At 53.8% G+C, this 23771-nt stretch overlaps 10 protein-coding genes and 1 non-coding gene across 11 annotated transcripts; 6 read left to right on the plus strand and 5 right to left on the minus strand.

Annotated features, from left to right (window-relative positions):
• The first annotated feature begins 690 nt into the window (after nucleotides 1-690).
• Nucleotides 691-2421, plus strand: B0I36DRAFT_328183 (uncharacterized protein). The gene is made up of 2 exons (XM_046154565.1): nucleotides 691-912; nucleotides 973-2421. The coding sequence occupies exons 1-2, from the start codon at nucleotides 782-784 to the stop codon at nucleotides 2240-2242; spliced, it is 1401 nt and encodes a 466-aa protein (XP_046010703.1). The 5' UTR covers nucleotides 691-781; the 3' UTR covers nucleotides 2243-2421.
• A 187-nt stretch (nucleotides 2422-2608) lies between these two features.
• On the minus strand, nucleotides 2609-2744 carry B0I36DRAFT_t122. The gene has a single exon. It is a non-coding gene; the product is annotated as a tRNA-Pro (tRNA).
• Nucleotides 2745-3117: 373 nt separating this feature from the next.
• B0I36DRAFT_328184 (uncharacterized protein) lies at nucleotides 3118-5937 on the minus strand. Its single transcript, XM_046154566.1, has 5 exons — nucleotides 5399-5937; nucleotides 5091-5234; nucleotides 4690-5032; nucleotides 3545-4610; nucleotides 3118-3465 (listed from the first exon to the last, which is right to left on the minus strand). Exons 1-5 carry the CDS (start codon nucleotides 5555-5557, stop codon nucleotides 3417-3419), a joined length of 1761 nt encoding a protein of 586 aa, XP_046010704.1. The 5' UTR covers nucleotides 5558-5937; the 3' UTR covers nucleotides 3118-3416.
• Nucleotides 5938-6157: 220 nt separating this feature from the next.
• Nucleotides 6158-8362, minus strand: B0I36DRAFT_328187 (uncharacterized protein). Its single transcript, XM_046154567.1, has 6 exons — nucleotides 8247-8362; nucleotides 8008-8154; nucleotides 7538-7936; nucleotides 7007-7471; nucleotides 6794-6950; nucleotides 6158-6734 (listed from the first exon to the last, which is right to left on the minus strand). The coding sequence occupies exons 2-6, from the start codon at nucleotides 8017-8019 to the stop codon at nucleotides 6451-6453; spliced, it is 1317 nt and encodes a 438-aa protein (XP_046010705.1). The 5' UTR covers nucleotides 8020-8154; nucleotides 8247-8362; the 3' UTR covers nucleotides 6158-6450.
• A 927-nt stretch (nucleotides 8363-9289) lies between these two features.
• Nucleotides 9290-10050, plus strand: B0I36DRAFT_328189 (uncharacterized protein). The gene has a single exon (XM_046154568.1). It carries the CDS (start codon nucleotides 9521-9523, stop codon nucleotides 9905-9907), a length of 387 nt encoding a protein of 128 aa, XP_046010706.1. The 5' UTR covers nucleotides 9290-9520; the 3' UTR covers nucleotides 9908-10050.
• A 230-nt stretch (nucleotides 10051-10280) lies between these two features.
• On the minus strand, nucleotides 10281-11716 carry B0I36DRAFT_365041 (uncharacterized protein; the record flags this gene model as incomplete). Its single annotated transcript, XM_046159077.1, has 2 exons — nucleotides 10281-10810; nucleotides 10867-11716. The coding sequence occupies 2 exons, from the start codon at nucleotides 11714-11716 to the stop codon at nucleotides 10281-10283; spliced, it is 1380 nt and encodes a 459-aa protein (XP_046010707.1).
• A 968-nt stretch (nucleotides 11717-12684) lies between these two features.
• On the plus strand, nucleotides 12685-15118 carry B0I36DRAFT_385836 (uncharacterized protein; the record flags this gene model as incomplete). The annotated part of the gene is made up of 10 exons (XM_046161084.1): nucleotides 12685-12733; nucleotides 12783-13357; nucleotides 13419-13463; nucleotides 13520-13589; nucleotides 13646-13895; nucleotides 13953-14055; nucleotides 14115-14221; nucleotides 14278-14476; nucleotides 14523-14655; nucleotides 14718-15118. The coding sequence occupies 10 exons, from the start codon at nucleotides 12685-12687 to the stop codon at nucleotides 14942-14944; spliced, it is 1758 nt and encodes a 585-aa protein (XP_046010708.1). The 3' UTR covers nucleotides 14945-15118.
• A 1-nt stretch (nucleotide 15119) lies between these two features.
• On the minus strand, nucleotides 15120-15948 carry B0I36DRAFT_328192 (cytidine deaminase-like protein). Its single transcript, XM_046154569.1, has one exon. It carries the CDS (start codon nucleotides 15691-15693, stop codon nucleotides 15166-15168), a length of 528 nt encoding a protein of 175 aa, XP_046010709.1. The 5' UTR covers nucleotides 15694-15948; the 3' UTR covers nucleotides 15120-15165.
• A 222-nt stretch (nucleotides 15949-16170) lies between these two features.
• On the plus strand, nucleotides 16171-17142 carry B0I36DRAFT_351376 (DnaJ domain-containing protein; the record flags this gene model as incomplete). The annotated part of the gene is made up of 2 exons (XM_046157005.1): nucleotides 16171-16306; nucleotides 16379-17142. 2 exons carry the CDS (start codon nucleotides 16171-16173, stop codon nucleotides 17140-17142), a joined length of 900 nt encoding a protein of 299 aa, XP_046010710.1.
• Nucleotides 17143-17659: 517 nt separating this feature from the next.
• B0I36DRAFT_145078 (uncharacterized protein) lies at nucleotides 17660-18851 on the plus strand. Its single transcript, XM_046148430.1, has 2 exons — nucleotides 17660-17956; nucleotides 18037-18851. The coding sequence occupies exons 1-2, from the start codon at nucleotides 17830-17832 to the stop codon at nucleotides 18630-18632; spliced, it is 723 nt and encodes a 240-aa protein (XP_046010711.1). The 5' UTR covers nucleotides 17660-17829; the 3' UTR covers nucleotides 18633-18851.
• Nucleotides 18852-20676: 1825 nt separating this feature from the next.
• B0I36DRAFT_247786 (family 81 glycosyl hydrolase) lies at nucleotides 20677-23081 on the plus strand (the record flags this gene model as incomplete). The annotated part of the gene is made up of 5 exons (XM_046150332.1): nucleotides 20677-21858; nucleotides 21916-22060; nucleotides 22114-22415; nucleotides 22478-22566; nucleotides 22640-23081. The coding sequence occupies 5 exons, from the start codon at nucleotides 20677-20679 to the stop codon at nucleotides 23079-23081; spliced, it is 2160 nt and encodes a 719-aa protein (XP_046010712.1).
• Between the last annotated feature and the right edge of the window lie 690 nt (nucleotides 23082-23771).

Here is a 23771-nt window from a genome sequence, read left to right on the forward strand (position 1 = left end):
GAGGATTAGAAGATAAAGATCTATCGAGGATTGCAGGAGTGGACAACTAGACCCTTGCCCTGCTGTCTGCTCGTATTGGGCGAGACCAGGGCATTGCCCCGGCAGTGGGCGCACGATGTGCACGTGGGAGCACAATGCAGCATTGGCAAGGGCGGCTCCTGTCATGCGGCCCAGTGTGTCTGTACGGTGCGTGACCAGTGACGTAGTGGGCTGCTATTGTGCAAACGGCCCATAGAAACCTTAAGGTACGTAGGAACCCTGGAGGTGAAGAGCCTCAAAAGGCAGGTCCGGGATAGAAGTCAGCCTCCGGCCCAACTTGCCTTGCCGCGAGGCTTTGTGCCTTCGCAGGCAGACCCGAGCCACAGGAAAGCTTCAGACGAAACCTGGAAAGCATTGACTGGCGCAAGCCTGGCTGTCCGTGCCGATCTGGGGTTGTGTTGCCATCTCGATGCGATTGATGCCCGCTGGGGATTTAAGCTAGAGGGGCCCTAGCAATCAAGCTTTCGGACCCAGACTCGAGTGCACGAATCCCTGTTTGCACTGAATCCAGACTGTCAGACCCCTAAAGACGCCATCCTCTTCTAGTGGGGTCGGGGCGTGGTGTCCCGCCAGAGGACGTGCATGCATGCCACTGCTGCACGGTTGGCAGCCTACGACGCGTCTGCCGCCCCCAAAGAACATCTGCGGTGACACACCAACACACACACCTCTTCCTTGGCCTGATGCCTCCCGCTCGTCGCAGGCCACCCACTCAGCTCCTCCCGAGTCGCACAACTGCACGATGACAAGATGGACCACACATAGCCCTCGCTTCTTGGCCCGGCTCGTGGTGCGGCCTTCTCGGCGTCCCTACAGCTCTGCGGTCCAGCGTATCCCTGTCCCTTGTGGCATGTCTGGAAATGTCATTGTCGAGCAAGTCTAACGTTATATATCTCGCGTCTTTGCAGATCATACAGCTAATTGCCTCTTCAGCCTGTACAACTTGGATACTGCCACAGACACTGCCCCGTTGCTCATCTACCTGCCGCCTTTCTATGCGACCCCTGCATCTGAGCCGGTCCAACTGCCGCCGTTCTGTCGTGAGCTGCCCACTGCCGTCATCAACTACAGATGGGCCGGCTTCTCGCCATGGGAGGACGACGTCGTGACGCCATTGCCATCTTCGCCTTCCTCCGTGGCAGCTGATGAGGTTGCCGACACGCTGCCGTCCGAGCATCTGCAATGGCCGGCACCCATACATGACACGACCAGGGCGTACTCATGGCTCCTCGAACAGCTCGAGCCCCCAGCCTACACGCGCCGCAGTGTCTACGTCTACGGCTCCTACCTCGGCGCCTCGCTCGCCACGTCCCTCGCCCTGACCGAGAACCACCCTCACCTGCGCATGGCGGTGCGCGGCTGCGTCGCCTTCAATGGCATCTACAACTGGACCATGTTCCTGCCCAATCACCCGATCCACCACCAGGCAAGGGCTCGTGGTGGCATCAGTGGCAGTGTGCTCGACCAGTTCATCACGCCGCCCGAGGACGCCGAGCTCCAGGAGCTCGGCGAGCATGCAGAGTCGCTGTTCAGGACGCCCGAGAACATGTTTGACCACTTTGCCAGCCCGTGCTTGTTCTTCCACACACCGGGCCTGCTAGTCCCACCGTCCTTTGATGACGAGGACAACGCCAGCATCAGCAGGGCCGTGTACGCAGCCACCATGCCCTCGCCGTCGCCTTCTGTAGCACCTGACGAGCCCTTCCCAGATACTCCGTTGCCGTTGTCATCATCACCAGCATCAGCATCATCATCGACGGAAGAGCACGAAGAGATGATTGCCCAGATGGCAGCCCTGAAGCCACTCAGACCGCCACGCAGACATCCTCTCATCTTCCCACCCCGGACCTCCACGCTCAAAATCCCCGAGGCGCTACTCTTGCACACCTCTCCTCCGCCCACGCCGTTCCAGACCAGAGCAGGCGGCAGGAGGAAGGGGGCAAAGAAGCCGGCGGTCACCGCGACGAACAGCTTCGCGCATCAGGCCTCCGAGCTCGCGGCGGTCATGCACAAGAGCATCAACAGGCTTGAGATCAGGGAGCGCAGGCAGTGGGAGGACGACAGCGGCGAGTTTGACGAGGAGGCCGCGCGCAGGGTGCAGGTGGCCGACGTAGGGCTGAGCCAGGAGTTCTTTGAGCTCCCGCAGCAGGGGCAGGAGATGGTGAAGACTTGGCTCGAGGACAGGATGGAGCAGCATGCTTGATAACCCGTCTGAGGCCAGGACTGCAATGGCACCTGCCGGTCGTAGGTGTCCAATACGATAGTTTTTATTCCCTCCATAACTGTAGACGGGTGAATGGAAACGAATCAATGACTGCATTCTGTGGAGGAACCGGGCAGACTTACAACGGCAGGCCGCCACGGTGAACCCATACATGCACATGGGGCCACACTAGTGCTGGAGACGGAGCCGTCATGACCGCAAACACCCTTCAGCACTACACAATGGTCTTCGCGCCCTGATGAGGTGACTTGTTCAGGAAAAAGAAAAGGAAACGGAAACGGGCAGCTTAATTGAAAACATGCCTGTGAATGAAGAGCATACACACAGAACCCGGCAGCAAAAAGAGGGCCTGACCGGGATTCGAACCCGGGGCCACTCGCAATTCAGATTATATCACACCGCAAGCTTGCACAACACCAGGGGAGCACAATCAACAGAGGATGAACCCAAAGCGAGTATCATACCACTAGACCATCAGGCCGATTGATCTTCGTGCTTGGAGGGGCTCTACAAGTACTAATATAGCTGGGTAGTCGAGCCTCCTGTGCACCAGGTGGGATGGGTTTGGTTTGCTTCGAGGTTGGGTAGCCGCCATTGGGTTTATCCCCCTTTTTTCTTCTTTGGTCTGATGCTGTTGGCATGCAACTACAGGCCATCCGTGTTGGCCGGTCGTAGTCTGTTCTGCATTGCGCGGGTGATTCTGGCTAAACCCCCAAGGGAGGGGGCCGCATTGGTCAGGCGGGCGCTGACACACATCTGGATTATGGGACTGTTAACGGCCACAGCAAAGAGCATGTCTTTTGATATGATAAAACAGAGCCATGACATGCATGCATCTCTTTGATTCAGAGCAGTGGGAAAGAGAGAGCGTGGTATTCCTAAATCAACTATGAAACTTTGTGCTATCCATCCGTCACCTCCATCATTGTGGCTCCTTCCACAGTAACACGCCGGGGACAAGCTTGGCCGCCTGCGAGAAATTGCTATCCTAATTCTGCTAGCTAGACTCCCATACAGTTATGCGGAAGGAAGGGACTTGTTGAGAGTATTCCTGGTTACAATATGCTAAAAAATTAAGATTCTCGGTCTTCACCTTCACTACAGTTGCACGCCTAAACCGATCACATGTTGGACGCAAGGCCACTATGAGATCTCACTTCCGGATCTTGTCTGGAATGCTGTTGCCTTCGGTCCACTTGGTGCTATGTGCAGAATGTCAAATTAGCGACAGCTCACAGAACACATGGTAACGTGTCCTCCTCGGAGGATGTCCAGACTTACGTGACCACAAGATCCATCTTGGAATGGTGCAGGTCGCCGTAGCGTTTAGAATTAAATGGGCACTGGTTGCCAAACTTGCATGGCTCCCGAATGCAGTGGTGGCTGAGATAGCAGCCGTAGTCGTCGCACGTCGGGCCGGCCGGGCAGATACTGGTACGCGCCTTGTAACGGTGGATGGCCAGTTCCGCGGGTGTGAGCTCCACGTTGTGAGTCTTGTCACAGCTCGTGCCCCACTGACAGCGTCCCCGGAGGTAGTGGTCGTTGCAGAAGACCGACGGCTTGATGCTGTCAAGCTTCCTTTGGTAGCTGGTTTGGGCCGGGGTCGAAGGCGCCGGTCTCTGCGCAGGCGGGTCGATCCGGAAGCCATCTGCATTGCAGAGAATAACCCTGGGATCCTTCTTCTTGGCGAGCTTGACGGTCACGTTGCTATGCTCTGTCGTTCCCCCAACATTCGCGTAGCTGATTGAGGTGCCGCCATTGCCTGAAGTAATGATGCTCTGACTGCGAGACGGTGGCTTGGGTGCCGCAGTCTTGGCGGCCGCCGCCGCGACTGGAGGCTTGGAGGCTACAGCAGCAGGAGCAGTAGTAAGGGCGGCTGTAGGGGCTTTGGCGCTGCCCTCGTCCACCGTCAAATCTACCAGGACAGGGGAAGATGTAGTTGTTACAGGAGTGCTGTCAGAATTGGATGGCGGCGGCGAGGGATTGGCTCGGTGTTCGATAACGGCCACGGACTGAGCAGGTCGAGTCAGTAGAGGTTGAGAATCGTTCACCTCTCGCACAACATGACGTTGAAACTGTCCAGAAGCTGGCAGTCCCGGTGGTGACATAAAGCCTCGCTTGTGCTCGTTCGCGAGCGGTTCCGAACGAAAGACATCATCAAAACGGATCAGAGGATATCCCAGGCTCCTAAAACCTGGCTCTGCAGTCGTGGTTTCAAGCAGAACCAGCTTCTCGTCGGCGACTCCTCTATACTCTCTAAGGTCATGGAGATAGCCGTTGTCGTGGCAGCAGCCCGCGAGGAAGATCTTCTGGCATTGGAGATTCTTGTGATAGTGGTTAAGCATGCCTGGAAATGCCAAGCCAGGTTAAGTTCGTGTGCGCGCACATGGAAGCAAAAGGAGTGGGCTGCGCCCGGGAGGACTTACGGCGAATCTTCGAGTCGGCATTCTCCTTTCCTTTGCCGACATTGACAAAATCAATTTCGGCGCTGCTATTAGTGAATCGTTCTGCAAAGATCCGCATGTGGTCGTCAGACTGGGTGATCTGAGACATTCGCAACGACTTCGAAAGGTCATTGAGATTAGCGTACACCCGAACTAGGATCGGAACGTCCTCGTGTCGCAACCCGGCGTCTGCGAGATATTTGCGAACAGCTCGCTTGAGATACTGGGCGGCTCTCTCGCCGCCATCAGCTAGATCGCGGACTAGGTCATCTCTAAACTTGGCGCCATCGCCATCGACCAGAACTACTACAAAAGCTTCGGTTTTCTATACCACTGAGTCAGTCTAGATGGATATGAGAGATCGCATGACGGGTGATCCTCACAAGGCGGTGTTCGTACAGCTGCAGACCACGTTCATACTCAGCAGACTGCTGCTGGTATCTACTCCTCGACCTCTTCTGATCGTCCAGGTCAAGCTCAAGCTCCGTGATTCTCTGCGTATATGAGTTGATCCTCTCAATCAAGGACTGTGAGCCACCAAGAGGTTAGAAAGAGCTCGGAAATAAATGTGTTGGTGCCCGGAATGAGCTGAGCTCTGCTGAGCTGTCTGAATTGAAGCGAGCAGCCAGCGTGAGCCAGGGCGAATTCCGTCCCTGGCAATCACAACAGGCTATTGCCTCCAAGGACATACCTGAAGAAAATTCTGCCTCTCTGTATCGACACGTAGGTAGTGGTCCAGGATGCTAGAAGGGTCATGTTGCGAAAGATACCCGGCGTTTGCGTCAATGTGTGGTCCGGCACGCTGTGTGTCCGGCAGCCCGGGCGGCGGAGAGAATAGATTGTGAGACATCGCGCATGCACGCTAGAGTCGCTAGCGCCAACAGCTCGGATCGTCGGCTGGAGATTCGAGTCAATGTTTCTGGCCAGACAGAGCTGACAGCGATGACGCTCGTCTGGGGGATCGCTTTGGTGCTGGATGTCGTGATCGTGATGGAGGCGGCGCGGTCAGACGCACGAAGAGGCAAGCAGGAAGACAAAAACGGCTTGGCTCAATTCACGTGTCGGCGCACGAACCAAGCAGGTCCAGTGTCAATGATGTATCACGATCAGGATCCGGAAAGCGTGTTGAACATGAAGTTGTGAATGTCAGCAGCACCTTGGGCATGAACGAGGGGCATAGAAAGGCCTAATACTGATACAGTCTCGAAGACTCTCTAGGTTCAAGGTTGGCTGAACGCCTGACAGGCGGCAACCAATGCAGAGGTTGCCTAAGGGTGCACCCTGCCGGGCGGGCGATGGTGTTGCGCTGGCGGCACAACATTGCTCAGCAGGGGTCGCGCTCCCCACAACCAAGCCCCAATCATCGTCGAGGGTGGAGAAGCAATCATTAGCGTGCTCCACGGCACTCACACTACATCTCACCAACGCTCAGGTGGGCCTGGAGAGACTTGGAGCGCCTACACAAGGCGGATTTGACCTTGGCGACACAGCACATGTAGACGAGGACGAACAAACGGGTCGCATTCCCGGGGAGCCTCTCAAATGATGCCTTGTCGGCACGATATATTCTGCTTTCAGCCTTGAATACTCAGACGTTCCAACACCGGCTGGATTCTGTGCTGGGATCTTGCAGCATTATTTGTTCATGGTATCTCAAGCACACAAAAGTAAATTGCTGACACACGCTATGCGCGGTATATCAAGAAGGGACAAACATGTTCCAGTAACACCCCCAGAATGGACCTACCATCGAGGTTCTCCTCTCTCCAATGCGGGTGTCTCCACCTCGTTCCTGTCTGCAAATGGATCGTTCTCGTCCTCATCCTCCGAGTCATCTTGCACTGGTGGCCGAACAGGTGGCGGCCGTTTCTCGGAGGAGGGCTTAGATGCAGCCGAGGGCCTTGGAGGCGCCGACGGTCGCGGGGGCTGGGGTGGAGGCGCAATGCTCAGCTCCGACACATCGGGAGTATCGTCAACAATCGGAGTGCCTTGAGCTGCGAGAAGGGCCTTGCCCTTCTCAGTGGCCACTGGGGATGGACTGTGTTTAGTATCTGCTTGCCATCGGTGCTGTGATGGTGACACTTACTCCGGTACAGGTGAGCCTGCTCTGCAAGCTCATCCTCAGAGTCGCTATCTGCGTCAATAGATCGGTCGAGCTGCTCGTAAGTCATCAAGGCCTGGACAAGCTCGTCGTTGGCATGCAGGAGACCTCCAAGCCACTGCTCGTCCTCCACATGATGCACCTGCAGATTGTTAGTATCTCGCCCAGCTGGAGTGGCGTCCTGGCTGGCAGACTCACATAACGAAGGATTTTGCGGCGCAGCAGCTTGCAGGCTTCAAACCGCTCGACCGCAGTCGCGTTGTCAGAAATCCGTTCTCGTTCACGGTTGATACTTTGTAGCGCGTTCGTCAAATTGGTCGCGGCGATTGATGACTCCGCGATAGACACCTTCATGGCCTCCTTCTCCGCTTCGAGGTTGAACGGGCGTCTTGAACTCTTTCCGTTCTTGTCCTTCTTTTTCTTATCTTTCGAGCTCGAGAAGAAGGACGAGCTTGACGCGGATTGGGTTCGTGCATGGCCTGTTGGAGCAGGCGCGGCGCTGGCAGGTGGCCGTGAGGTGGATGCTTGTGATCGAGGCTGGGTCGCAGCCTGGGCTCGACGCTGCTCGGCTTCATCTTCGGAATCGTGGAAGGGGTTCTGTTCAGTCTCGCGCAGGACCTTGGATTTGTCTTGCGTCACGACTTGTTTGCGTCTAGGGAGTTCCTGTGTGGTGTTGGCAAGTCAGCAGGTAGTTACGACTATGCGGGGTCCAGACAGGCAAGGCCGTACCTTGTAAAGAACCGCAATTCTTTCGAGGCCAGGAGTGCTCTTGTACTCGACGGCCCAGCTTCTGAAGAGCTCGGAGCATTTCTTCCGCACGTCTGGGTCGGACAAGCCAGAAGTACCGCATACACGGAGGCGCTCGAGCAGGGGCTCGTCAATGAAGGTGCGCTGGAACCGCGGACCGGCATTCTGAATGAGACCGTCCAGGAGAACAAGCGATCTGATCTGGCGATGGACATTTCCATACTTGAGCTTCTTTCGCAACGCTCGCGCGGCCTCTGCTGGTCCAGTAGCTTGCAGCTTGATGACCTCGACGAGGTCAGGGATGCCGCTGAGGTCGTCTTCTTCGTACTGCTCGCTAGTGAGGCGCTCGACCGTGACCGTCACGGCCGAGTATGGTTTTTTCTGGGATGCTGGTGAGAACAAGATCACAGCGCAGGCCGCGTGGAGCTCGTGGGTGGGTAGCGGCGACCAACCTGAGAAAACATGCTTCTGGTGCAGTCCCTGAGACGTTCTTCGCACTGAATAGATAGCTATAGCTTTCGAAACTAGTCGACTGGCTTGTTTGCCTGTGCAAGGGAAGAATGCTGCAGTTCGGGAAGCGTAGGCGGGATGGTAACGAGCTATGACGTCCAGGCCTCAGTTTGGGCGATCGTGAGGAGCGGGACAGCCCGCAGGCATGTGGAATGCCTCGCCGGGATGCTTACTTACGTACTTGATGTACCTTTGCGCGCTGTCGAGCTTTCAGTTGAGCTGTACAGGACGCTGTCATGAGACGAAGACGGCAAGCAAATCACGCGCAAGTCTACAAAACATGAAGGAAAGACAAGCAGGGTTTGGACGAATGAGACAGCTCACGAATCGTGCAGCATGAGACACGCGACGGAAGGAGCTCCAGCACCAGCAATGGCAGCCCAAGCTCCCAGCTGACCCCGCCCCCCACTCTTGTCAGTCGACATCGGCATTGGCGACAACCATTAGGATTGCCATGCACAGCCTCTTTTGCATGCCCGGCCTGGATAAGCGCGACACCGCCAGTGTCAAGTGCAGATGTTTTGTCGCTCGACTTTGGAGTTGCGCCTGCTTGTCGTCTGCGATGCTGGCCGGTATTGAGCAGGTTGCCGTCCTCTCCGATGATCGGAGCTGAATGCCAGATGACATCATATCCATCGTCGGCGGTTCACCAAAATATACAGGTCGCACCTTCCATTTTCCAATCTGAGCCGCTGGAACTCGCTCCAGAACTCCGCTGGTAAAATCCTAGATCATGCCACATCAACTGGACACTTCCACAACGTTGGTAACTTCAACAAAGCCTTTGGCAGCACTCCTCAAGCAAAATACTGGTTCCTGCCAAGCAAAATACTGGTTCCTGCCAAGCAAAATACTGGTTCCTGCCAAGCGAAGCGTTCTCTCCTCCTCTCCTATGATTGGCTGATCACAGAGCATCACATCAAGTCTCTAGGACATAAATACCCGCGTCTCCCAAGGGCAGGCTTCGTCATGACCGAAGCATCTCAAGCGTCTGATGAGTATCCTCTCGAGGGGATATCTGAGACAGATATGGCAGGTCTCACTGACATCGCAAACACGAGTCATGTGGAGGTTCGTTCGGCGTCGCCTGTCTCGACCGCGACACGGACACTGTACGAAGAGTCTCTCGTGTGTCCCATTGATTCTCTTACTGCATTAGACCGCAGAGGTTGCCTGCTGGAGGCTTCAGCAGCTTCGCTGGAATCTCACACCGACAATGAATTCGAGGAAGATATTGACTGGGATGCCGCATGCTCCTTGAAAGCATTACAAGCAGAAACCGACTGCGAAACTTCTACTCTTCCCCTGACTGATACGACGGCGGCAGGCAGTTCTGAACTTCTGACTGTGACTCCCTTTTTACGACCACCATTTCCGGGCCCTGCCAACGACAATGGCCAAGTCCCAGGTGTCTCCTCACTGACTGTCCTGCGAACGTGCTTCCGTGTTGGTGAGATGATTAGCCAGACTGCTAAGTGTCATTCACAACAACAAGATGTTGTTTTTGAGCTCTACGCGCGAGTAAAGCAATCAGAAAGAGAGAACTTGACACGAAAACAACACTTTCTACTTATAGATTTGTTCAAAGCTACGCCTCCATATCCACATGCGGCTCTCACAGGCTGGAGAAATGGCGGCCTTTTTGAGAGGCAGGCGGGGCAGTTCTTGGGTGTCTGCGGTGAGCCCAAGCTTTACTGGTGCTTGTGCAAACCTGTCAAAGATCCGAGGGCAGCCATTGGCTGGACCTACGCTATCCTAAGTATCAAACCCATCAGTTGGGAGCATGTCCAGCATGCAAGAGACGACCTTTTCAAAGCACGTGGAATGTCTTATGCGACATGACCGACGTAGGCGGCTATCCTTGAGACAGGACTATGGCAGACCAGGGGAGATATGGCACGGCAGTGGAAAAACATAAAATCAACATCCTTTGTTGATGCTGAATCAATCCGGCTATCTCTATCAGGGCCATACTTCGCTGTACGATGTGTTCCTTGTGTCAAATGGCTTTAATCATCACTAGCTTCTCTGCCGCGTGCCAACTTGAACAATAAACTGCTCTCACTTCTCAGTCCTTCTTCCTGCGGGAACTTCGTTCCGTCGCATGAACACGGAGTGCTTTGTGCCCCAAATATCGTGTCATCCTTGCGAGATTCTGTTTTCTCATGGACAACCGCCTCAGCCGGTCGCTGGTTTGAGGCCGACCGTGACACGTTCACATGGTGGGATGTGGGATGCGCCAGAGCTGCGCCTTGAGCCACACACGGGTAACCTCGTGGTATCTCTGACCATCCTCGGTGCCAATAGCGAGGATCGCTGGCTGAACGACCATACCGAGAGGTAAGTTATGGTACGCGGCCTCGTCTTCCTCGACAAGGCGGATCTGGGACTTGTGGGGTTCGGTATGGTTCTGATCTTGAGGGATTGTCGCATCGAAGAATTCCATAGTGCCACAATACACTCTTGACCGCTGGCTCCAAAGCTGAGTTGACATGATCAAAGCCTGCTCGACGAGCTCGGCTAGTCGCGCATTGCGTAGCTCCATGTTCTCCGCATCGAGCTCCTTGCACAGAAACCGTGCAGCTCCTTTGAGGAATTCCTCTGCGTAGCATCTGCTGATCTGTAGCTGAGCCTTGTGCAGGTTCTCGGCTTGGGCAGAAGAAGAGCCTTCAGTATGGCTCGACAACAAACCGCTGAGTGTGCGGATGATCATCGCACGGGTCTGATGACCGCCTTTCTCGTCGGCTGCCAGGTATTATTAGACTTGAATAGGAGGTGATCAGATTTTGTGCCAGACTTACTTGTGGTTAGGACTCTGAGAAGTTCCGAGATCGTATCGGCTTTAGTCTGTAACTCCTGCTCTGTGTCGTGAATACCGCCGACTTGGGTTGCCACGAGTCGCAACGCGGTCTCAGGAGACTTGAACATGGTGGCAGACATAAAGCTGGCCAGCATGCCTTGCAAGAATAAGCCTGGTGTGCCCTTCGTCTGAGCCCCCTGAAAAAGAACTTCTTGCAAGCAGTTGGTGTCGAGAATCGCAAACTCAGACACCGAATTCTCCAGGAGTGTCTTGTCATCTCTGGACAGTGACTGGATCAGGGCAACATCTCGGTGGGCATATTGTCGGACCCAATCCTGCCAGTCCGCGGCCACAGCTGCGAGTCTCATTCGAATGTCATCGTCAGACATGGCAAATGTGCGTGACTGCTCCATGATAGCCTTCGCTGCATCCTGTGCAGCGCTCAGCTTCTCTGCTTGACCGCTGAGTTCGGACCTGAGCTTCACCACTTCTACAGTCAAGCTCCTTTCCTTCCACGCCAGAGCAGTGTTACTTTCACGCAGTGTAGCCTCTATACCACATGTCCTGGACAATTCTTCCGCAAGCGCATTGATTGTTGCGTCGCGTCTACCAAGGCGTCTCTCCATGTGTGCGTTGACCGCTCGAAGGCTCCCAAATTTATCAAGAAAATTTCTACATCGTTGATACCAGGTAGCTTGGATGTCTTGGTACGCGTCTTGGATGGCAGCTCCAGGCCCTTGCGTGATGGCGAGTCTGTAGAGATCGGCGACGGACGGAGGCAGCTCAAGATACCGGTTCCCAGAAGCCGTAGACTGCGGACCGTTGCTTGTGGCTGACTGGGTAGATGCCATGGTACTACCTTCGCCAGCGCTTGTGTGCCTTCCTAGCGAAGAGGTTTGACTTCCTCTGATGTGGATAATCGGGACTGTCGCAGGAAGAGTACGAGGGTTGGCTGCATGACTGGTGCAAGAACCAAGACCTTGTGTCTGGTTGTTGAGTTCTGTGATGGCGATATTCAGCACCCAGGAAATATTATCGTGGGACGAAACAAACCTACCGGGCTGTGCGAGGCTCCAGCTCTCGCCATCTCGACGATAAGCCATTTGCACGATTTGTCTGTAGCGTGAAAGCGTGAGGATCATGCGTGGTGTGCTTGTCAGAGAGGAGGAATCTGTAAGTCACGGTCCCCGTGGTATGGGAGATTATGAAAACGTCTGAATGTGCTGAGTGAAAGGGAAACTACGGAGCCGGAGTAATGAATGACAGCCCTAAGATCTGGGTGCATAACCAGGTACATGGGTCTGAATACATGGGTCTGAATGGGATTGAAGTATCTTCTCAGTGTCTCTTCTCCTTCGCTATCGAGAACTTTGCGGGAGGTGACACAGTCGTGAGAGGCTGGTGACAACCTCAGCGGAAACCTTGGGTGGCTGCACGCGACAATTCTGGCGCACAAACTGCTCGTCGTTTGATGCCGCAAGGGCAATTCGGTTTTAGAATCCTCCTAGAGTATGGTCCCCTCGTACTCCTACTTGCAACACAACTTGGTGGTTCGGCCAGGCACTCACGGCTGCTTGGCTGCACCATTGAAACCCCGACAACAGCCTGAGGCACTCCATATTGTCCTTCGCCACTCAGCACAGTCTTTTTTGCCCAGGAACAACCTCACCCGCCATCTTCGTGTGGCTTGCCCGCAAACGCCTCAACCTTCCGGCAAGAACTTACAGTTCACCAGATGCAACCAGACCGACATAAACTCAGCCACGGCTTCAAGTTTCTCGATCTCTGAGGTCGACTCGCAAACCAAGTCATCGACACCATGTCGAGGAAGTTGATTTGCGGTGTCGACTACGGCACAACTTTCATAGGTCAGCACTACACTTCATCTATTTTGTACGAGGGTTGACCAAGATATAGGCGTCTGCTACGCATGGTCCGATGCTGAGAATGTCTCCGATATCCACATCGTTTCATCCTGGCCTTCAACCGGTTCGACTGGCGGGGACTACGGCCACCAGAGCCAGGTGGCAAGCAGAATCAGCTACCAGCCAGCCGAGCAATGGGGTTACGCCATTGAGCCGCGCGCAGAAGCCTTCTGCTGGACCAAGCTGCTGCTGGATCGCCATACTATAGCGACAGAATACGATGACAAAAGGCTGCGAGAAGTGGATGGTGGCGGCATACTGACGCTGCCATCGTGGAAGTCTGCTGAAGAAGTCGTGACAGACTTCCTGACCCATCTGTACAAGCATGTCATGAAGTACCTGGCCACAATCATCACTGCGCCAATCCTGGACCTCACAGCCATCGAATGGTGGTTCACAGTGCCTGCAGTATGGTCTATTCGGGCGCAAGAAGCCACGAGAAAGGCCGCATGTAAGGCTGGATTCGGCTCGAGACCCGGTGATACAATCCATATGGTCAAGGAGCCGGAGGCTGCAGCCATGGCGAGCCTGCACTTGACAACACGGGAAAACAAGCAATTGATCGAGGTCAGAGCATGCGCCACGTTTGAAGCCGCGCGTCATCCATGAAATTCTAACACGAATCCAGGTTGGTGACGGCATCCTTATCTGTGATTGTGGCGGAGGAACTGTGGTAAGTGGTATCCGAGGCACTAGATTCCAATACTGGAGCTGACGTGCATAAATCAGGACTTGGCGTCATACCTCATCAAATCGATCACCCCAAAACTGCAACTGGACCAAGTCTGCGTCAGTGAGGGTATGTAGTATCAGCTTCTTCCGCATTATTTCAAGCCTCGCGACTAATGATTATAGGTGGAAAATGCGGCTCAACAACAATCGATCGTGCATTCCACGGACTCATGCAAGATCGCTTTGGAGAGTCTTTTACCAAGCTTCCACAAAGCAGAAAGGGTGCCAGCTCGAAGTTCATGGGCGACTTCGAACGCACAAAACGAGCTTTCGGTTCCCTTACCAACGACACGACCTATGGCATAACACTTCCGCTCGATGTCGAGCAAAGCGCTCACTATGATGAAGCCTACTCGGAAGTGCTGGTCACCAGGTAAGTTAGTCCTCTCATTACGGCGAATGTGCACGATAATGACACTATTAATCATAGCACCGACATGCGCTCACTCTTTGACCCCGTGGTTGATCATGTCATCGCTCTTCTGGAGCAGCAGGTCAATGCTTCAGAGTCGGGCGAGGCAGTCAAAATCAAGGTAATGTGGCAAATATGATGATTATCGTTACAGAGCAGGATCGTCGACTAACTTTGTAGACAATCATTCTTGTCGGCGGTTTTGGCTCTTCAGCCTATCTGCAGGACAAAGTGAGAGCATGGGCAAAGACAAATCTGGGACTCGAGGTTCCAAAGCTGCAGAAACAGTAGGCTTTGCAACACACCACTTTTCCGTTGTGCGTTATTTGCTGATAAGCCATAGTTGGGAGGCCATCTGCATTGGTGCTGCGCTTTGTGGGCTTGAAGGCCGCGGCATACACAACAGAAAGGCTCGTTACCACATTGGCTTCGTGTTCAACATGCCTTTCCGTTCAGGAATCGACGATGAGCATACAGCCATCATTGACTGGTTCGACGGCGTGAAAAGAACTCCAAATCGAATGTCCTGGGTCATCAACCGAGTACGTCTTATCCACATACTTGGAAGAATAGTTCTAACGAGAACAGGGTGGAAATATCACAAACGAGACACAGAAGACGGAGAGTTTCCAAAGGAAGTGGCTCAAGTACTCTGAGAAAAAGTGGCAACTCGACTTATGGCAATGCATATCACATGTAGCTCCAGATTGGTTTGACGAAGGTGAGCCCAGCAGCGCCATGCGAAATCATAGAGCTTCCTATTAACAGTGGATTCCTTCGCAGATGTCAAGCTATTGGGCACTATCGACATTGACCTGACAGCAGTCAATCTGACGGGATTTCCCAGCAAGAGGAAACTGAGTTCTGTGCATCCATACAAGGCGCAGAGATATTACAGGGTTGACTACGATATCGCCATTGTGCCCGAGGATGACCTTGGCTACATGCAGTTCAAGGTACTTGTCCGTGGAGACAAAGTCGGCGAAGCGAAACTCAGGTTCGGAGACTGAAGCGAGGACTAGAGCCTTTGAATACCAGTACTTGAGCCCAGGAGAGCAATGAGAAGTGATGGCTGCTCATGATTACCGTGCGAAAATCCGAGGGAAACGGACATGTCGTGGTGGGTCCTAGGTCAGTTGAGGCTATCATCACTTTCTCAAAGTCCAATTCACGAAGAACATGGCATGAGCGCAGAAGAAATTCATAGACTTATGTACCTGATTCAGCAAAATCAAGTTGCAGCTTTATGACCAGCCGTAGCGACCGCCAAGATCTCGTCTTCTAATCCTGGCACATGAACAACTTCTATGCCCGCGTCTTTGAGCCTCTGACTGCCCGAGTTGCCGCTGACGAAAGTATCTGGCTCTTGCACGCCAACATAAACCGTTTTGACTCTGCTTTTGCCAATATCCAAAATCCTTTCCACGCAAGGCTTGTTTCCACTCAGCCTCAGAATGCACGGCTCGACAGTGGTGTAAATGGCCACTTCGTCCGGCAGAGCTTGACTGAGCAGTGCAGGATCTACAGCATACTGCTTGGCAAGCTTTTCGATGCAGCACTGCTCTGCGTGTGTATTTCCGGGCAGCTCGAGCGTGTATCCAGTCGCGAGGATCTCGTTTGTGGCCACGTCGACCACGAGGGCACCAACTCGGTAGTTTGTGGGCTTGGGTGGTGATCTTGTGGCCAGTGAGAGGGCGAGGCGCATGTATGCGTCGTGGTCACCTGGCTTGATCCCTGTGATCTGGGCTTGTGTTTCCATGGCGCAAATTTTGGTTGTGTTGGCCTGCTTTAGTGTGTACTTCCAGATGTGCAAAGTGGTATGGTGGAGGCTCTCATACGAATCCTGTAAACAGTACTGTCTGATGGAAGCGATTCAGATGCAGCAGCAGGAGTTTAGAATGCAATGGCCAAGTCTAGGAGACGCCAGATTCCGGTGTTTCAGTACAAAATGCAAGCTGCAGGAATTTGAGATCGTCAAAGTCGATCCAATCAACCCCACCACTTTCGACCCCAGACTTCTAGATCCGTTGCTCAATGGCGTGCAAGCCGGCGCTTGGCAGTGCATCACAGCTCTTATCACTACACTGATAAGGAGCTTCAGTGGGTCTTTAGTGCTTAACGCGTCTCACGCGTCACTCCGACAACCCAACTCTCGGTCACAGTGAATTGAGCGGCCTGCACACATTGTGTCGATAACCACTCTGGCCAATCTCCCGTCTACCTTCACGCCGACATCATGAGCTCGCCAGAGGACTTGCTCGAAGGAGAGCCTCCCGTCATCGACCCCTACGAGGTTCTGGGGCTCGATCGGGATGCTTCTCCGGACAAGGTCAAGACGGCGTACCGCAAGGCGGCTCTAAAGCACCATCCAGGTAAGCACGACTAGTGGACATACTCGAGGTCAGCTAAAGCTTGACAAGTTTGCTGACGAGATTTCTTCACAGACAAGGTCCCCGTGGCCGAGCGCGACGAAGCCCACCAAAAGTTCCAGTCCATCGCACTTGCCTACGCCATCCTCTCCGATGCGGCGCGTCGGAAGCGATATGACGAGACGGGGTCGACATCCGAGTCCATCGTCGACTCGGACGGATTCAGCTGGTCAGATTACTACCGCGAGCAGTTCAAAGACGCCGTCTCGGAAGATGCGATCGACAAGTTCGCCAAGATCTACAAGCGCTCGGACGAGGAGAAGGATGATATTCTCGTGGCCTACGAGAAGTTCGAGGGCGACATGGATGCGATTTACGAGACGGTGATGCTCAGCAACGTGCTGGAGGACGACGACCGCTTCCGTGCCATCATCGACGAGGCCATTACCAACAAAGATGTCCCCGCGTTCAAGAAGTACACGAAGGAGAGCAAGAAGTCAAAAGAAGCCAGGATAAAAGCAGCCAGGGACGAAGGAGACGAAGCAGAAGAATACGCCAAAGAACTCGGCGTTCACGATAAGCTCTTCGGCAACAAGAAGGACGCGGGCAAGAAGGGCAAAAGCAAGAAGTCATCTGAAGCCGATCTGCTCGCCCTCATCCAGGGCAACCAGAAGAGCCGGCAACAGGCCCAGAATGACTTCCTGGACAACATCGCTGCCAAGTATGCTGCGCCAGCCAAGAAGGGCGGCAAGGGCAAGAAAAGAGTTGCGGATGAGGATGACATCTCCGAAGAAGCATTTCAGGCTGCGGCGGCCAAGTTGAAGAAGGGCCGAAAGTGAAAATCAGCAATTCAAAGGCGTTCAGGGTCGGAGTTCTTCAGGTTTGCACGTGGGACAGGAAAGCCTTTTGCATGGCGTCATTTACGACTCGGATCAGGCAGCATTTGGTTAGGAATGGGCGGGGACAAGGATTCTCTTCAAGGCGGCGTGACCCAGAAGTGCGAGATGTTGAAAGTCACCAGTAATATGAAAATGGAAGCATATCTCGCCTGCCAAGTCTGGTACCAGCCTTGTCTGTCGCCTCATTTGCATCAGTCATAACGACTTCGGAGCATCTTGATTACTCTTCAAGGACCCTTGCCACCGACTTCCCATCCGGATTCGTGTCTTGTGGGCATGAATCGACAAAGGTGCCAGTCGTCCAGCCAACTACGCTAAATACTGAGACATGTGCTGCCGTGTACAGTTCGTGGTGGAGTGCTCATGCCAGCACTTTACTGCACCCTGTGGGGCACAAAGTGCTATATTGAGCCGCCGCATGCCTCCCAATATCTTTTGCATCAGGCACCAAGGCGCCCCGCCTCAATCTGTACCAGCACGCACTCAACGCGCTTGACGCGTCAACCACATTCACACTATCTCGCTGCCGCCTCACTCCGCAGCAGGATCGAGGACGGAGCCTGCACCTGCGAGCCAAGGTTAGTGTACATTGCTGCTCGAAGCGATGCGCGCCGACTCGAAAATGCAATGACCGGCGAAGAGTCTTGCGTGTACTATCCGCAATACTGCTTCCACCTCTCCCGCACCATCGACCAGTGGTGCCCGCTTCGCATCGTCGACATTCATGACCTGCATGCCCAGGACGCACACAAAGGTAGCTTTGGGGCAACCCCAAATCCATATAGCGCCATGCCGTGTCATGCCTCGAGAGACTAATCAAGTTTTGGACTAAAGCTCTGGGAATCTTCTTCCTCTCCAACCATCCCATTGTTTGGGTTCGCATCGCTGGTGTGATTGTCGCTGTGGACTATTACTATGGCCGCTTCGTCTACACCATAGACGACAGCTCGGGGAAGTGCATCGAGTGTGCCCTTGATGCACCCAGTCGTCCGGCTCGAGATGCTGCCAAACAAGGGGAAACTTCGGATCAGACTGGCAACAGTGATCCCACAGAGACAATTCTTCCTGGGTTCGCGGCGCCCCCCGCGTCTGAGTATGACGTTGGCATGGTTGTCATCATCAAAGGCAGCGTGCAGATCTTCCGGGACCAAAAGCAGATGAAGATTCACAAGATTCAGGTCGTCAGGTCAACTGAGGAGGAAGTCCAGTTTTGGAACAAGATCGCAAGCTTCCGCCAGGAATTTCTAGTGAAGCCATGGGAGCTTAGCAGCGAGGAGCTGCGCAAATGCCGTAAGGAATATCTGAAGGATCAGCATCGCCAGGTGCAGCAAAAGGACAAGGCGAACGCGAGGGATGCCAAGGTTGATCTCCGACAAAGAGACCGCGGTGGGAACCAGCGCAATGTCAAAACACACCGGACCAAGAAATAGCGCAAAGGTGAATTCCAGTACAGGGGAAGCCTGGGATTTAGCGGTGTCAATAGACGTTGAGCAGGAGGATGCTCCGTCTCAGGTAGCTTGCGACTTTCCGGAGTAACGGTACCGATCGGTATAACCTTGGAAGACTCCACAGACCGTGGTCCTGGTACTGGCTTCAGAGGCTGAGAAGGACCACTGGCAAACACATCGCTCGAACAATGCAGATGGCGAGTTGAGAAAGCCACAGATAGTAATAAGTTCACTGCCACGAGGGAAAACCATCCCGGAGGGACCTGTGCGGCCCCCTAATGCGACAAAATGCTTCAGACCAAGACAGGTCTCGAATGGCTACCGTCGCTCCGGCAGTAGGGCTGGAGGCAGGATTCCGTGTCTCGTACTACTTTGGATGCGCTTTCCTGTGATGCTGCCAGTGACGAGAGTGGCACTCCATGACTTTTGGTTATCGCGCCACAGTCGATCCTTCCGACCGCCTGAAACATGACACGAACTCCTCTACGAGAGGAAGGACAACGGGCCGTGCCGGCAAATGTCGTTGTTCGCATGAATGGATGAGCAATTCAGACGCTGCTCAGACATCGATCGAACACCAGCATCTGCTCAACACTGCACACTTTCCACTCAGCCCTCGTCCACCCATTCATTTATCCTACAGCTTGTGCATCATTACCAAATCTCACGCCCTGAACTGGACCGGGAAACCTCATTCCTCTGCAGGATTGGGAGCTCAGCCTGCCTGTGCAGCCAAGGTAAGCGATACTGCTGGTCCACCTACACCAAGACACAGCATTCCACGACTTCGCACCACATGACGAGCCAACCCTTGGCCTTCACCTGAGCCTGGCTACTCATGGCGAACCGACCCTTGGCCGGCGTGCCGGAGCGGCGGAAGACGAAACGCTCGCCTGGACAACCGCTCTCATTCCTCCCAATGTGACACCACGCCCTTAGTTGGTACAAAGCGAAGTCGACTCCTGCAGCTGCCTGCTTCGATATCGCCCTTCCATACGGACTACACGACAACAAAGAACAACATCGTTATTCTAGATTACCTTTTTTTTCATGATCACGAGTTTACGACAGCTGGACTTCAGCCCCACGACGTTCACAACAATCCAAAGATTCACACTTACCCGCCACGACGCCGCCGAGTTTCACCATATTCTCTACTTTTTCACAACACAACTCGGCCTGATATCACCATCAGCGCAAGACGACGAAAACAAGCCTAAGAGCCCACCCAGAATCCCCCTCCGCATATGATTTGACAATGCTGTTTCTGTATTTGCTGCTAACGATATGGCAGGTTTTACCTACTCAATCTGCTCCTGTTCATGAGCTAGGGCCGCTTCCTTATAGCCCACTTGGAGAAGAAAACCGACCGAGACAAGTGAACGATATCTCATCCTCCAAAAATCCTTATCAAGTAGGATTCGCTCCCGCTGGCACACGCACTCTGAGCGATCAGTCAACATCCACCAAACTGGTGCCTGTGCCGCCCAGCACCGCTCAGCCAGCTTCCATCACTACACAACCCGTACAGTCTGGCGGCTCTCAAAACTCCCTGACGACAGTAGTCAGACCGCCGCAGACCGGCACGCCTGCCAGCTCGTACAAGGAAGGCTATTCACCCGTCGCTGTGATTACCGTCACTCATTCCAGCGGCGTCGACCAGATCCTTCCGCCATCGACAGGCCCACTGCCAAATACAAGCGGAACCTGCATATCTAGCCTCGAGACGGCCGGCCGACCAACACTTCCACCATTCAACACCAAGCCCATCCCAGAACCCATTGTCACCTGCTCCTGCAATTTGGCACCCACTTCAACGCAGGGACCAGCAGTGACATCGACAACGGTTCGCAGCACGACAAGACCCACCCACCCGACAAGTACAAAGGGCACAACAATCAATCCACAGCCCTCGTCGAAGAGTTCGCCGTCCAGTACAAGCGGACGCCCGACGTCGCCTTCGCAGCCGCCGCCGCCGCCATCATCCACAAGGTCGCCTAGCCCACCCCAAGCGACGACTCCTACCATGGCACAGCCTACAGCAACCCTCAACAATATTTTCGGCGCTCCTGTGGCGACCAATGCGCCATCAAACATGTTCCCCGTGCGAAATGACCACCCTGTGCCTCGCAAAGGCATCAGGCAGTCAGCACCAATTGGGACGAACAAGTTTTACGGCAATTTCTTCCTTGGCGGCCAGAGCTCTTCGGCTTTTGTACACCCATACTCTGTGGCTTGGGCGAAGGGTCAGGGAGCCACGTCCAGCTGGGGCATGTGTGTGTCACACATTGAGGCCAGCCAGAGAGTGTTTGGTGATAAGGCTCCAGACACGGGTGCCGCAAAGTACTTCCTCAATCCCGTCGGCATCCAGTCCATATGTCTTTCGGCTGTTGAGCTTGGAGCTACCACAATCCTGACGACGGACAATCTGAAGGCACAATCCGCAAACATCAACTTGCATAAGGATCCCAACGCACAACCTATGATGACCTTCCCTCTCGTGCAGGGCATGGGATTTGTCACAGGCATCTACCATTCGGGCACGCCCGTCATCTCTTCGGGTATCCTTTTCAAGACAGTGACGCGTTCGAACAGGTCGCCCAAGCCCAATGTGACAAAGTACACAATCTACCTTGAGGACGGCAAGGTTTGGCACGTCTATGCTACTGCACAGTCGGGCGACGATCTGGACCTCAGGGTTATCAATAACGGACTTGCCAGATCCGCGAAGCCGTTCACTGGCTACATCCAAATTGCCAAAGATCCTGGTGGTGCAGAGACGATGCTTGATGCAGCTTCCTCCGCGTACCCTGTCGGTGTCACTGTTTCTGGCACCGCAGCCGGCAAGCGTGGCTCCTATACATTTACCTTCGAGAAAACTGGCGACCAGAGCACAAAATTGTTCATGTACGCTCTGCCCCACCATCTTGCCAGTTTCAGTCAGACGACACTTCAAGCTGTCCAGAACCAGATACAGCTTCAAACAACCACGAAGGGCATGGCAAAGGCCGTCATTGCAGATTCCTGGACCTTGGAGGAGCCAAACATGCCAGTTTCCATGGACTTTGCCCCATGGGACCCTGCTTCGGGCCCCAAGAGCACGCTGAGCAACGCAGCAATCCAAGCTATTCGGCCCAACGCGATCAAGGAACTATCGCAAGACATGAATGCCCAGACAAATCAGGACTCCATGTACTATGGAGGAAAGGTGAGCAGGTATTTTGGCTGCTGCCTTATTGAGCAAGAATCCTAACGAATATCTCAGGCCTTGGCCAAATTTGCCTCCCTTTGCTATGTGGCAAATGACTTGCTTAAAGATCCTGCCACGGCCAAGGCCGGCTTGGACAACCTCAAGACTGCCTTCAGCAGGTTTGCACTTAACAAACAGGTCTTTCCGCTATACTACGAAAGTAAGTCTCATGATCATGCTGTAGTGCCGCCAGCCGCTAACTCAAGAATCCAGACGCCTGGGGTGGAATCGTGTCGTCGGCAACATATACGACTGGCAACAATGGAGCCGACTTTGGCAACACCTTCTATAACGACCACCATTTCCATTATGGCTATTTCGTGCTCACTGCTGCCATCATAGGGTACCTGGACCCATCATGGATGACCAAAACGAATGTCGATTTTGTCAACACGCTGGTCCGAGATATCGCGAACCCCTCCACCGCGGACAAGTATTTCCCAGTATCACGCAATTTCGACTGGTTTCATGGACACAGTTGGGCACATGGTCTCTATGAGACTGCCGATGGCAATGTACGTGACACAGCCGCAGTTCGACACGGCACGACCCGCGTCGTAGCTAACATCAGATACAGGACCAAGAGTCGAGCTCCGAGGACGCGATGCACGCCTATGCCATCAAGATGTGGGGGAGGACCGTCAAGGATGCCAACATGGAAGCCCGGTAAGTCGACGTGCTGCGCTGCTTGACGGAAAAATGTAACAACAACAGGTTAAATTAATACTTGCATATTTAGGGGAAACCTCATGCTTGCTGTTTTGTCAAGATCTCTGAATAACTATTACCTCTACACGGCGGACAATAAGGTGCAGCCGCCGCAATTTATTGGAAACAAGGTGGCGGGCATCCTGTTCGAGAACAAGATTGACCACACGACATATTTTGGCACAAACATTGAGTATATCCAGGGCATCCACATGCTGCCGTTGCTGCCTAGCACGAAATATACCCGACCGTCGAATTTCGTTAGCGAGGAATGGACGGCACTATTCAACCAGGGCCGGGCCGACAAGATTGAGGGAGGCTGGCGAGGAATTCTCTATGGCAACCTGGCGACTTTTGATGCCACGACGGCATGGCAATTCTTCACGAGGAAAGATTTCAACCCGAGTTGGCTCGACGGTGGAGCCAGCTTGACATGGTATCAGGCATATGCGGCTGGTAAGCTGTTTCAATGACTTGGTGCAATCTAACTGCTAACGGAGTCGGCAGCTTTCTTGTCATGATGATGACTTCGACCCAAACGACGATAACACGACCACGACCCCGACCACGATCAACAACACGACAAAGAGCCACGATTCTGACGACAAATGGCAACGATTTGCATGACACGACGACCCGCGACCCGTCGGACGCACGGCATACTGATGAAGAGCGATGGATATAGATGTCCCTTTTTGTGTTTGTTTTTGACTTGGCACCTCTCGCCTCTGTTCACGCAGCACCTGACATGTCTCTCGTCTACCTCGTCTTTGTTCCCCATCACTTGTATCCTTCTTCACCGCCTGTAGACCCTTTGACATTTTGTCTTACCTGTCACCCTTCTTATCACTACCCCTGCACATGACTTTCATATTCTGCTTTTGCTGTTTTCTGCACACCCAACTACACATATTGTTGTGACGGGCTTCGAGTTGAAGAGGTTGGAGTTTAGAGATGAATGAGCGGATGTGCAGATTGCAACAGAAATTGAAACCTATGTTTTCGGAACCAGTAAGAGGGCCACATACTAAACTCCCTCACGCATGCGACTGCAATGTGTGATATCTCGCTCGCTGTTTCTGCCTACTGTAACAATGCTGGGAGGAGGTATGAGAACGGGCTGACAGGCGGGATGGCTTGGCGCCAAGCAAAGTGCACATTTG

Source organism: Microdochium trichocladiopsis, assembly GCF_020744255.1.
Source record: "Microdochium trichocladiopsis strain MPI-CAGE-CH-0230 chromosome Unknown B0I36scaffold_7, whole genome shotgun sequence".
Classification (NCBI taxonomy): Eukaryota; Fungi; Ascomycota; class Sordariomycetes; order Xylariales; family Microdochiaceae; genus Microdochium; species Microdochium trichocladiopsis.

Excerpts from the sequence above, each read along its gene's own strand:
- B0I36DRAFT_328183 (XM_046154565.1), top strand. The coding sequence starts at position 782 with ATGACAAGATGGACCACACATAGCCCTCGCTTCTTGGCCCGGCTCGTG. Across the intron at positions 913-972 it reads TCTGGAAATGTCATTGTCGA|CCTGTACAACTTGGATACTG; the intron begins GCAAGTCTAACG and ends TTGCCTCTTCAG.
- B0I36DRAFT_328184 (XM_046154566.1), bottom strand. The coding sequence starts at position 5,557 with ATGTCTCACAATCTATTCTCTCCGCCGCCCGGGCTGCCGGACACACAG. Across the intron at positions 5,235-5,398 it reads AGAGGCAGAATTTTCTTCAG|TCCTTGATTGAGAGGATCAA; the intron begins GTATGTCCTTGG and ends GGTGGCTCACAG. Across the intron at positions 3,466-3,544 it reads AAGATGGATCTTGTGGTCAC|CACCAAGTGGACCGAAGGCA; the intron begins GTAAGTCTGGAC and ends TTCTGCACATAG.
- B0I36DRAFT_328187 (XM_046154567.1), bottom strand. Across the intron at positions 6,951-7,006 it reads GCCGCAAAATCCTTCGTTAT|GTGCATCATGTGGAGGACGA; the intron begins GTGAGTCTGCCA and ends AACAATCTGCAG. Across the intron at positions 6,735-6,793 it reads GCAGGCTCACCTGTACCGGA|TGGCCACTGAGAAGGGCAAG; the intron begins GTAAGTGTCACC and ends GTCCATCCCCAG.
- B0I36DRAFT_328189 (XM_046154568.1), top strand. The coding sequence starts at position 9,521 with ATGATTAGCCAGACTGCTAAGTGTCATTCACAACAACAAGATGTTGTT.
- B0I36DRAFT_328192 (XM_046154569.1), bottom strand. The coding sequence starts at position 15,693 with ATGGAAACACAAGCCCAGATCACAGGGATCAAGCCAGGTGACCACGAC.
- B0I36DRAFT_145078 (XM_046148430.1), top strand. The coding sequence starts at position 17,830 with ATGACCGGCGAAGAGTCTTGCGTGTACTATCCGCAATACTGCTTCCAC. Across the intron at positions 17,957-18,036 it reads TGCCCAGGACGCACACAAAG|CTCTGGGAATCTTCTTCCTC; the intron begins GTAGCTTTGGGG and ends TTTGGACTAAAG.